This window comes from Ylistrum balloti, unplaced genomic scaffold (genome assembly GCF_031769215.1).
Source record: "Ylistrum balloti isolate Yb309-2 unplaced genomic scaffold, AGI_CSIRO_Ybal_v1 Utg371526, whole genome shotgun sequence".
Taxonomy (NCBI): Eukaryota; Metazoa; Mollusca; class Bivalvia; order Pectinida; family Pectinidae; genus Ylistrum; species Ylistrum balloti.
Genome location: NW_026782787.1, coordinates 138,326 through 149,848, shown reverse-complemented (window position 1 = coordinate 149,848; position 11,523 = coordinate 138,326). Strand labels below are relative to the sequence as shown.

Sequence of the window (11,523 nt, the reverse complement as noted above, 5' to 3'; positions counted from 1 at the left end):
AACCTTCAGCAGGCAGGTCACTGATATCAGAAATTGCATTTCAGGTTACTAGATGTTACAGTTTCTCATCTCTAACTTTTCAACTAGTACGTGCTCAGTAGCTGATTCTGCGATCAATTTCACTGTGTTGATAGCTGAAGGCGAAATATGAAAGGATTCTGAAAATGTCCCTATTTTCTTGTTGCTCTTATACTAGAATCATCCAAAAAGATTTTCAAATCAACACAAAGTGATAAATTGTGATTTTAAATATGTTTTATTTAAATAAACATCTTTGTACATTTACATATAAGCAGCCTCTTTGCTGTATGCTATCAAATCCTTATTATATATGATACAAGAGTCAATGATATATGTTAACAGATGTAAATATATAGAAGATTCTAAGCAAACAAACATCAATGATAAAAGTATCCCGATAATTTTGTCATTCGCGCTACTTAAATAGTCACTTTCGATCTCTGCACCTCTGGAACAATTCATGGCAAAATTATTGAAGGTTCCAAGTTCGACAGCTTCTGGACAATAAGGAAAGACTAGTCTGATCGTTTGATGTACATCAGACAAATTCCGAGGTCGCATAACAATACGTTGTACTGTTTCAGGAGTCGCTCATTTATAATCGTCAAAGGTTTTGTTCGCTACAAAGTTTCCCCTGTGCCTTCAATTTTGTCATGAAATATTCCAGGTCAGAGACCGATGGTAAATGTAACACATGGAATATCGAGGATGGGATTATGCCATTTCTAAGTTAATATACTCAGATGTTTCATGTTTACCTTATAGTATTTTATGTATACGAGGTCTTGTTGTTCCATGCCATATTCATGTACACAAAAATACAAAATGCAACACGAAAGTATTGATTTGAACTGCTTAGCATCACTTTTTATGTAGATGATCATTTTTTGAAAATCAGTTGTTCACAATTTTAGCTTAAACATTTGTGAAGCGCCGTTTTAAACGGGAACATTGTTTCCTAAAGTTTTTGGTCTAGGAACAGTGTATATTATGCAATCCAGCAAACATAAGGTTAAACATCGAATTGATTGCAAAGGAATCAATCTTATTTATAAATATATTTATTTCATTTACATATTTATTTGTGATCCATGAAGTAATATCAACAGTACGGACAAATGAATTGTCAAATTTTCGAGGCAACCTGCCCCTTTATAAAGACACAAATATTACATAAATAACATTACATACATAGAACATAAAACAAAGTTCTAACTATAATTGAGAGTGATTGTGTAATTTGTCAATCATATAAATATATTTAGCCTTCTTCAGTTCAGAATTTATATATAAAATCAGGTGCCATCTTTATTCATAACCAGCCTTAATGCTTAATAGATTGTACTATTGAAACAGATATCCCTATCGGCGTTCAACCCAGGGAATCATGGTCCAGTTAGTCAATTTGACGTTCAACAAATCAAGTGGCATGCTTGTTATTTTCCAAATGTGAAAATAAAAACGCCAATAAAACAAACAATTATTCGATGTGCCGCAATGACAAAATTATATCCTTTATCTAGAAAAAAATAACTTATTAACAATAGTGATGGTGGCTGTTTTCATATCACGTTTTTTGTCGTAAACTTTCATGATTTTACTCTCTTCATGATATACAGATTTCCCAAATGTTAATGAAAATTTATTCTGTTTTACCTGTTTCATTTTACAGATGTTGTGATACCCGCAACACTTAGTTAACGCACGTCATTAGATCTACATACAGTTCGTCACATCATTAGAACGTTGATAAATGTAAAAAAAAAAAAAAAAAAAACTTAACTTAGAAACATAAACAGTATGGAAGAATATGATATCCACAGCGAGAAGCAATATCGTCACTGTATCGTTAAATCTCTGCGTATATAGACAAATGAACCATAGGATCACAGGGACATGGCATTCACTTCAACCCACGGTCCATACATATGTATTAAATAGTGACAAATCCCTGTGATTAATACAACGTTCATCGATTAGTCCCTCTCATCCATCAAGAGGGCGGAGGGTCTGCTGTTTCGTTTAGGGTGTCCAGTTCATTTTCCGGAGGACAATTTTCTTTTTTCATATCATTTCCAGCATCATTTCCAAAGTCATTTCCAGTGTCTATCTTATTCTTGGCCAGTCCCTTTTCAGCTACGCTGGGTTGACCCAGACTTGCCGCAGCCTTAGTCCCGATGATACCTGTCTTGTATAAAATTCCAGTAATAAGTAATCCCGATGCAACTGCTGCTGATGGGACTCCTACACCGACTCCGACTTTCCAGTCGTCATCTGTGGATGTAGAGGCGAGAACTTTTGGTGTTGGAATTGTGGTTGTAGTAGCAGTTGTTGTAGTAGCAGTTGTTGTAGTAGCAGTTGTTGTTGCAGTACAACCTGAAACGACAACGATTTTTTAAAGATTTTACAACAAACGTAAAAGAGAATAGTATTTTTTTAGAGTTGCAAAGTAGATACAGAAGTGGAAAACAATGAATCAGCACTGAACTGTTTCGTCAGTGATGCTAAAGGGCCTAAATCCGCATGCCTGGACTGTTTAGTCAGTGATGCTAAAGGACCTAAATCCGCATGCCTGGACTGTTTAGTCAGTGATGCTAAAGGACCTAAATCCGCATGCCTGGACTGTTTAGTCAGTGATGCTAAAGGACCTAAATCCGCATGCCTGGACTGTTTAGTCAGTGATGCTAAAGGGCCTAAATCCGCATGCCTGGACTGTTTAGTCAGTGATGCTAAAGGGCCTAAATCCGCATGCCTGGACTGTTTAGTCAGTGATGCTAAAGGACCTAAATCCGCATGCCTGGACTGTTTAGTCAGTGGTGCTAAAGGACCTAAATCCGCATGCCTGGACTGTTTAGTCAGTGGTGCTAAAGGACCTAAATCTGCATGCCTGGACTGTTTAGTCAGTGGTGCTAAAGGGCCTAAATCCGCATGCCTGGACTGTTTAGTCAGTGATGCTAAAGGGCCTAAATCCGCATGCACAGATAGAAATCTCAATATTTCAACTAATTTCGTAATTTCATATATACAAGAAAAAATTCAAATATATCTGCTGATTTAGAACCGTGTACTACTCAAATGAATTAAAAGGTTAGGCAAACCTCGGGGAGTATTCACCAGAGTCTACCACCTGCAAGAAATCTACAATGTAAAAATATCGACTATAAAAACAATGTAAATTTTTATTCACCTTATTTCACAGGGATTATTTCCTCCGTTAGCAAAAGTGTGTTTTGGCCTTTACCACTCAGTACGTATGCCATATACAATGTGTAATACTTTGAGTTGTAAAAATATTTTCTTTTATTATTTAGCATGTCATCACCTAATTCTACATTTGTTATGATAAGTACTAGTCACTGGCTTGTCACTGACATGCATGGCACTGCCACAGAGACTCTGATAAGTTGTTCCTCGGAATAATTAAAATTAAATATTATTTAAAATGTGGTGAATAATTGTCTGTAAAAAAAACTTTGACATGCCGAGATAGAACTATAACAGAAATGTCTCTTTCCTTGATGTATACCTTAAACGCAAGATATGTTTTTGCCGATATACGAGTACGTTTTCATTTTTTGTAACGATATAATTTCTAAAATATGAAGTACAATGTGTGAAACAATGGATTTAAGCAGATATGAAAATCGAAAATCTCTTTTACCAAATTACTGTACAATCTAGTCGACCGTAACTTTGAAATTTCGTACTTACATGTGCTTGTATACATTCTATTCGACAGCTGAGCATAATGTACTGCTTTCCTATCCGTGTGACTAACATGAACTTTCTGTGTTTATTGGTTTTGTGTAGTATTGTAAAAATTTTTTTAGATTTTTCTATTGCGTATTTTCGTTTTTGTTGTTAGTTGTTGATTTCTGGCTTGGTTAAGATACCATCGAGTTTCATTATTAGTGGTCTACCATCGTTTTATTACAGCATTAGTGTTTACTTGATCGACATCGTCACCTTCTGGTATATTTAGTCCTTGATTCTTAATATCAAGATTTCTGTTTACTAAATCGACAATGTAAGCAATCTAATTGATATTTCTCTCGTTGACATGGGTTGATCTAGATTTACGTACGCGAGGGAGAAAACACTACTTGCTCTTAAACATTTCTTCTGTTCCAAGTTTGATTTAATGTCATTTATGTTTAAATTTTGTTAAGATGTTTGTATCTCTTTGTTTTTATTAATTAGCAAATTTTCATTCTTGTGTTTGAATCATATTGTTCCCCTGAAACGTTCTAAATCAAATCACGAATGATGAAATCAATAATAAAGCTGCGAGGTGCGTCATGGCATTTAAAGTTTGCAAGGCTGATTTCTAAGATGAGATTACTGACTATCGTGTTATCCAGTCCTAATTTACTTTGTAACCATGAACTACTACAAGTAATCCCCGCCTCGTTATATTAACTACTACAAGTAATCCCCGCCTCGTTACATTAACTACTACTAGTAATCCCCGCCTCGTTATATTAACTACTACAAGTAACACCCGCCTCGTTATATTAACTACTACAAGTAATCCCCGCCTCGTTACATTAACTACTACAAGTAACACCCGCCTCGTTATATTAACTACTACAAGTAACCCCCGCCTCGTTATATTAACTACTACAAGTAACACTCGCCTCGTTATATTAACTACTACAAGTAACCCCCGCCTCGTTACATTAACTACTACAAGTAACACCCGCCTCGTTATATTAACTACTACAAGTAACACCCGCCTCGTTATATTAACTACTACAAGTAACCCCCGCCTCGTTACATTAACTACTACAAGTAACCCCCGCCTCGTTATATTAACTACTACAAGTAACCCCCGCCTCGTTATATTAACTACTACAAGTAACCCCCGCCTCGTTATATTAACTACTACAAGTAACACCCGCCTCGTTATATCAACTACTACAAGTAACCCCTGCCTCGTTATATCAACTACTACAAGTAATCCCCGCCTCGTTACATTAACTACTACAAGTAACCCCGCCTTGTTATATTAACTACTACAAGTAACACCCGCCTCGGTATATTAACTACTACAAGTAATCCCCGCCTCGTTACATTAACTACTACAAGTAACACCCGCCTCGTTATATTAACTACTACAAGTAACACCCGCCTCGTTATATTAACTACTACAAGTAACACCCGCCTCGTTATATTAACTACTACAAGTAACACCCGCCTCGTTACATTAACTACTACAAGTAACACCCGCCTCGTTATATTAACTACTACAAGTAACACCCGCCTCGTTATATTAACTACTACAAGTAACACCCGCCTCGTTATATTAACTACTACAAGTAACCCCCGCCTCGTTATATTAACTACTACAAGTAATCCCCGCCTCGTTATATTAACTACTACAAGTAACCCCTGCCTCGTTACATTAACTACTACAAGTAACCCCCGCCTCGTTATATTAACTACTACAAGTAACCCCCGCCTCGTTATATTAACTACTACAAGTAACCCCCGCCTCGTTATATTAACTACTACAAGTAACACCCGCCTCGTTATATTAACTACTACAAGTAACCCCTGCCTTGATATATTAACTACTACAAGTAATCCCCGCCTCGTTACATTAACTACTACAAGTAACCCCGCCTTGTTATATTAACTACTACAAGTAACCCCCGCCTCGTTATATTAACTACTACAAGTAATCCCCGCCTCGTTATATTAACTACTACAAGTAACACCCGCCTCGTTATATTAAATACTACAAGTAACACCCGCCTCGTTATATTAAATACTACAAGTAACACCCGCCTCATTATATTAATTACTACAAGTAACCCCCGCCTCGTTATATTAAATACTACAAGTAACCCCCGCTTTGATATATTAACTACTACAAGTAATCCCCGCCTCGTTATATTAACTACTACAAGTAACACCCGCCTCGTTACATTAACTACTACAAGTAACCCCCGCCTTGATATATTAACTACTACAAGTAACCCCCGCCTTGATATATTAACTACTACAAGTAATCCCCGCCTCGTTATATTAACTACTACAAGTAACCCCCGCCTCGTTATATTAAATACTACAAGTAATCCCCGCCTCGTTATATTAACTACTACAAGTAACCCCCGCTTCGTTATATTAAATACTTCAAGTAACCCCCGCCTTGTTATATTAACTACTACAAGTAATCCCCGCCTCGTTATATTAACTACTACAAGTAACCCCCGCTTCGTTATATTAAATACTACAAGTAACCCCCGCCTCGTTACATTAACTACTACAAGTAACCCCCGCCTTGTTATATTAACTACTACAAGTAATCCCCGCCTTGTTATATTAACTACTACAAGTAACCCCCGCCTCGTTATATTAACTACTACAAGTAATCCCCGCCTCGTTATATTAACTACTACAAGTAACACCCGCCTCGTTATATTAAATACTACAAGTAACACCCGCCTCATTATATTAATTACTACAAGTAACCCCCGCCTCGTTATATTAAATACTACAAGTAACCCCCGCTTTGATATATTAACTACTACAAGTAATCCCCGCCTCGTTATATTAACTACTACAAGTAACACCCGCCTCGTTACATTAACTACTACAAGTAACCCCCGCCTTGATATATTAACTACTACAAGTAACCCCCGCCTTGATATATTAACTACTACAAGTAATCCCCGCCTCGTTATATTAACTACTACAAGTAACCCCCGCCTCGTTATATTAAATACTACAAGTAATCCCCGCCTCGTTATATTAACTACTACAAGTAACCCCCGCTTCGTTATATTAAATACTTCAAGTAACCCCCGCCTTGTTATATTAACTACTACAAGTAATCCCCGCCTCGTTATATTAACTACTACAAGTAACCCCCGCTTCGTTATATTAAATACTACAAGTAACCCCCGCCTCGTTACATTAACTACTACAAGTAACCCCCGCCTTGTTATATTAACTACTACAAGTAATCCCCGCCTTGTTTCATTAAATACTACAAGTAATCCCCGCCTTGTTTCATTAACTACTACAAGTAATTCCACATGTGTAGGGCGTTTTTTATCGGTTAGTTTTACCTTACGAGACAAACACCGAAAGTTCGGTTTATCGCTTACTTTGTTTACTGTTTATGGTTTGGCCAATCGTAGAGTAGCATCCATTAAGGGGTAAAAAACAACGAGTTCATTATCATCAGCCGTTGTAGTGTCCTAGGCTCGGTTATAACCGCAACAAGGACGTTAAGCTCAAAATAAAAAAAATAAAAACATCACCCATTGAAGACAAACTAGAGGGAAAATAAATGTCCAGTGAGAGACCGAAAGGTCGTAATAGTTGACGTAAAACCCCTTAAAATAAATAAATAGATAAGAGACCAAGTGTCTTGAAAGAATCGGCAAGCCGATTCACTTCTCCTGGGGATGACCTAGCGGTCGAACATGGATTCAAAAGGCCTGTAACTTTGAAGAGGAGGTCCAGAGTGGACTGTTGTGACGGCTGGTGACTCCCGCCGCTGCCTTCTCTGAACCTACCGAGCGCCTAGTGTGTTTGTGTGTGACCGGAGCACGCGTGTCGGAGGTGTACTGGGACGCGTGACGCCCCCTCTCCAACCCCCCTGTTACAGTATCATACATTGTCTTTCCTCACCTATATGTTTTTGAATTCGAAATATCCTTTTGGTTAGAATTCATAGAAATAAGTCCACTAATTATGCATTTTATAATTTCAGCTGTTGACATCACAGGTCATTTCCTAATAGATAAAAAATAACTGCATACTTTAGAGCAACCATGGAGCTTTCACAATACTAAAGCACGCTGTTGTAACATGGTCAAAATTATAAAATTATTATATTGATGATCAAATTCTGTCTCAATGAGTAATTGTGTAAGTGAATTATTAATAAATTGTTTTAAAAGTGTAATTGATCAGTATATTGTCATCAGTGTTTCATGTAGCGTATACGTGCACGGTAATGTTTTTGTGATATTTCTTAAAACGGTACGTTCTGTGATTAGGTTGTATTTGAATATTGTAAGTAAGAATATGTAATGTATTCATTGCAGCGTTTGGACTTGCTATTGTGATGTCAACTCCTTGACTAAATTGTGTAGTATCGTCTGTGCTGTTGTGTGTAACATTGATGGTCGATACCTGTTGTAAGTGAACTTTTATATCTTAAGTGTAATTGTTCTATTTTGCCGTAACGACTACAAGTGTATCTGTAATGTTAAATATTTGTGTAAAGTGATAATTATTTTCACTTGTATTGGTTGTGATTTGTTGAAGTTTGAACTGTCAGTAGATGTCATTTGTGTGAGGATCTGATTTTATATTATCCGATATGTTTCAGAATGTGTCTCTTTTAACTTTTGATAAATGTTTAACATCGAACCATTCCGCTACACTGTGAAATTGGAGCTCGGCCATATTTACTAATAACAGACACACTAGCCTTCCATCATGGTATATATAAAAGAAACATCATTCTTGATGAAATACCTGTTCTTGTGTATGACATCAAGAATCCGTGATAATTGTCAGAACCATCCGATTTCATGTTAATAGTTGCCGAAGTACCACTGGTACTATAGGACAACACATAATTCCAGCCATTGGTACCACAAATTGGGGACTGTGCAACTCCGTCTGTTTAACACAATAATAAAATCGAAAGTTTGTTGGTGCAGCAACAAAAACAAAAACAAAAAATCGTTATAACACAACCAGAAGACGATTTAAGAATAACGTCTCGATGACAAAACTGTCACATTCATCAGACAAATGACCAGTGTAAAGTGTCTTATTAGCAGCTAGAAAAAAGTTGTTTTTCTTGTCGAACTTTTGAAATTTCACTAGTCAGTGATATGATGCGTGTAACGATATCTGGGACTGAGATTACTTTCGCTCAGACCTGTTATCCTGCTGTCTTGAAATTTAACATCTTTCTGATGTTCATTAAGTCGGACCCTGAATCCCCTGCCCTTTTCTCCAATATACAACACAGTTCTTGCATCGGAAATTGTGGGACGTTCTTGGAGAATTACGGGGTCACATACTCTCGGACATCTATGACCACACAAAACGCAGCCGAATTGACTTCAGTACATTGCTACCATATTGTGTACGTTTTTTTCCATAATCTTTTTACCATCTCGTCACACTTTTTTCTACCTTAGTGTGTAGTTAAGCGAAACGTCACAGTAAAATCGTCTACTGGTAGTGTAAAAAGAACTTCTTTTTCAATACCATTATCAACTTAAGAACATTTTCAAAATATGGGTTGTTACTAAGGGATTGAATTAAGAACATTTTCAAAATATGGGTTGTTACTAAGGGATTGAACTAAGAACATTTTCAAAATATGGGTTGTTACTAAGGGATTGAACTAAGAACATTTTCAAAATATGGGTTGTTACTAAGGGATTAAACTAAGAGCATTTTCAAAACATGGGTTGTTACTAAGGGATTGAACTGAATTCACTCACCGTATGTGACGACAACGCGATCATAATCGCAAGCTGACTCTATATCGACATGGAGAAAATTTAAGAAGATGTTTCCACAGAGATCCTGAGTACTGATTAACCAAGTACAGTTACTGCCTCTGATAACATAAATTCAAATCGTCAGTGATTGTAAGAGGAGGATATCCTCATTATAGAAATGTCAATCATTTCCCTTTTCAAACTATACACAGGGAAACATTCATAACATGAAAACAACATGACAGGGTTCGTAATTAGTAGAAGTTTCATTCACATAAGTAGGCGGCACCTAATTTATTGATCATAGCCTGTGTCGTATACCAACGTGAGGAGTGCACGAGAGGAAGTTTCTCCCTCTTGTTGGTGGGGGTTCGGAACATTTAGGAATTAAAGACTGCCTGAGATGCATTTTCCTTCATTCTGAGAATTTGAAACGAACATACTTTTTTTTTTACTAAGTTTTAGTAAATTTCATTATAACACCTCATAATTCAAATAAAAGATATTTAGGATTTCTAGCATCAGAATCGTTGCATGTCAGTGAACATTTTGTATCCTCCACTACCGATTTGGAGTAACCACCTTTTGTACTTTTAATTGCATTTTGGTAAATTACATAATTATAACGCCGTATATTGCATTTATTTTATGATTTTCACACTAGACTAGCTATGGTGATATGCCATATCTTTCCAATTTCAAAAGTTATGTAGCCGGGTGCTATAATTAAAACAGCACTATGCTATGGGTTTGTATATAAGTGTTTAATTAAAACCTACAATTAACAAATATTTGACATGAGCATACAGTAGTGTAGGAGACACACGCAATGACCTTTAAAAACTGACATATACAATCGTACAAACTACAAGAGACAAAATTACGTATGAAATACCAGGGATGATGAAACATAAATGCTTAGAGATACGTGGATGATGGTAATTACTGTCCGATGTCATGCCCAGAATGATATTGGGGAAGGAATGTGCAGGTTATAGATAGTTGTTTAGCATATATATATTAAACAATAATTACTGCAATTATTGACAGTTTTACACGTATTGTACATATTGACGTCATCAAATACGTCATCTAAGATATGTCAATTCGCAAGAAGAATGTTTACTTCACAAAGCATGTGTTCTACACATCGTGCGACTCCAGCAATGCAATCCTCCCATTCATCATCTTCCATCTCTATTATCCCTCTGCTCCATAGTAGAAACAAATACTGATCGTCTTCATATAACAAATCAAATTTTACATAATTGTTTACTGCATATCTCTACTACTGAATAAGGCTGGGCATTGGATAAGAAAATGCTTTGTAGTGTTTGTTGTTGATTTTTGGCCCATGTCAGCTTTGGATACTTTAAGCTTAGCTTCCACAGAGGATTCGCGCCTATATGAGGATGTATACGTCTATAGTGTTCAAGAAGCACACTGTTATCACAACTATTACACTACTGAGTGAAATAATACACTTCGGTAACGTTCTTGATAAAACGCTTCCATTGCCCCGCGCTGCATTTCAAAGAAGAAAATACAAATTCCATAAAGAACGAATGTATACCAAATTTTAGCATTGTCTCCGATATATCTCTGATAAAACTAGCTTTGTGGGATGTGTATTGACCAAACACGAAGCTACATCATCGAACAATAAATAGGGTTTTCCAAATGAACTCACTGCTAGCATTACATAATTTATTCCAGAAAAATAGTCTACGTTTTTTAACCTCACACCAAACATCTGTTTGCCCAAGAGCCCTTGTAGTTATTGCTGATGGCGATGTCTTTTCGAAACCCTGACATCTCGCAGCGTATTTTTGCGTACGTTCTAATTCTACCATTGATGACTTGACTGGTGCTACCCACAGTTCATATCCGTACGGCATAATTGGTAGAATAACTGAGTTGATAATTCTTAGACTACTAAGTTGGTTGATGCCATTCTGGTGCATCCCAATATTTATAAGGCTATTAACAGTTGCACGCCCCTTTCCGCACGAATTCA

The 11,523-nt window shown here is 36.7% G+C and overlaps 1 protein-coding gene across 1 annotated transcript in view; it reads right to left on the bottom strand.

Moving 5' to 3' along the window:
• Positions 1–1,227: 1,227 nt before the first annotated feature.
• The window catches only part of LOC132562826 (cubilin-like), a 40,110-nt gene continuing 29,814 nt past the window's right edge, over positions 1,228–11,523 (bottom strand). The window contains exons 7-9 of the mRNA XM_060227600.1: positions 9,507–9,625; positions 8,521–8,667; positions 1,228–2,397 (exon numbers count right to left, since the gene is read on the bottom strand). Of these exons, the coding sequence (XP_060083583.1) occupies positions 2,015–2,397; positions 8,521–8,667; positions 9,507–9,625 (649 nt within the window). The 3' untranslated portion in view covers positions 1,228–2,014. The remainder of the gene's footprint in view (positions 2,398–8,520; positions 8,668–9,506; positions 9,626–11,523) is intronic.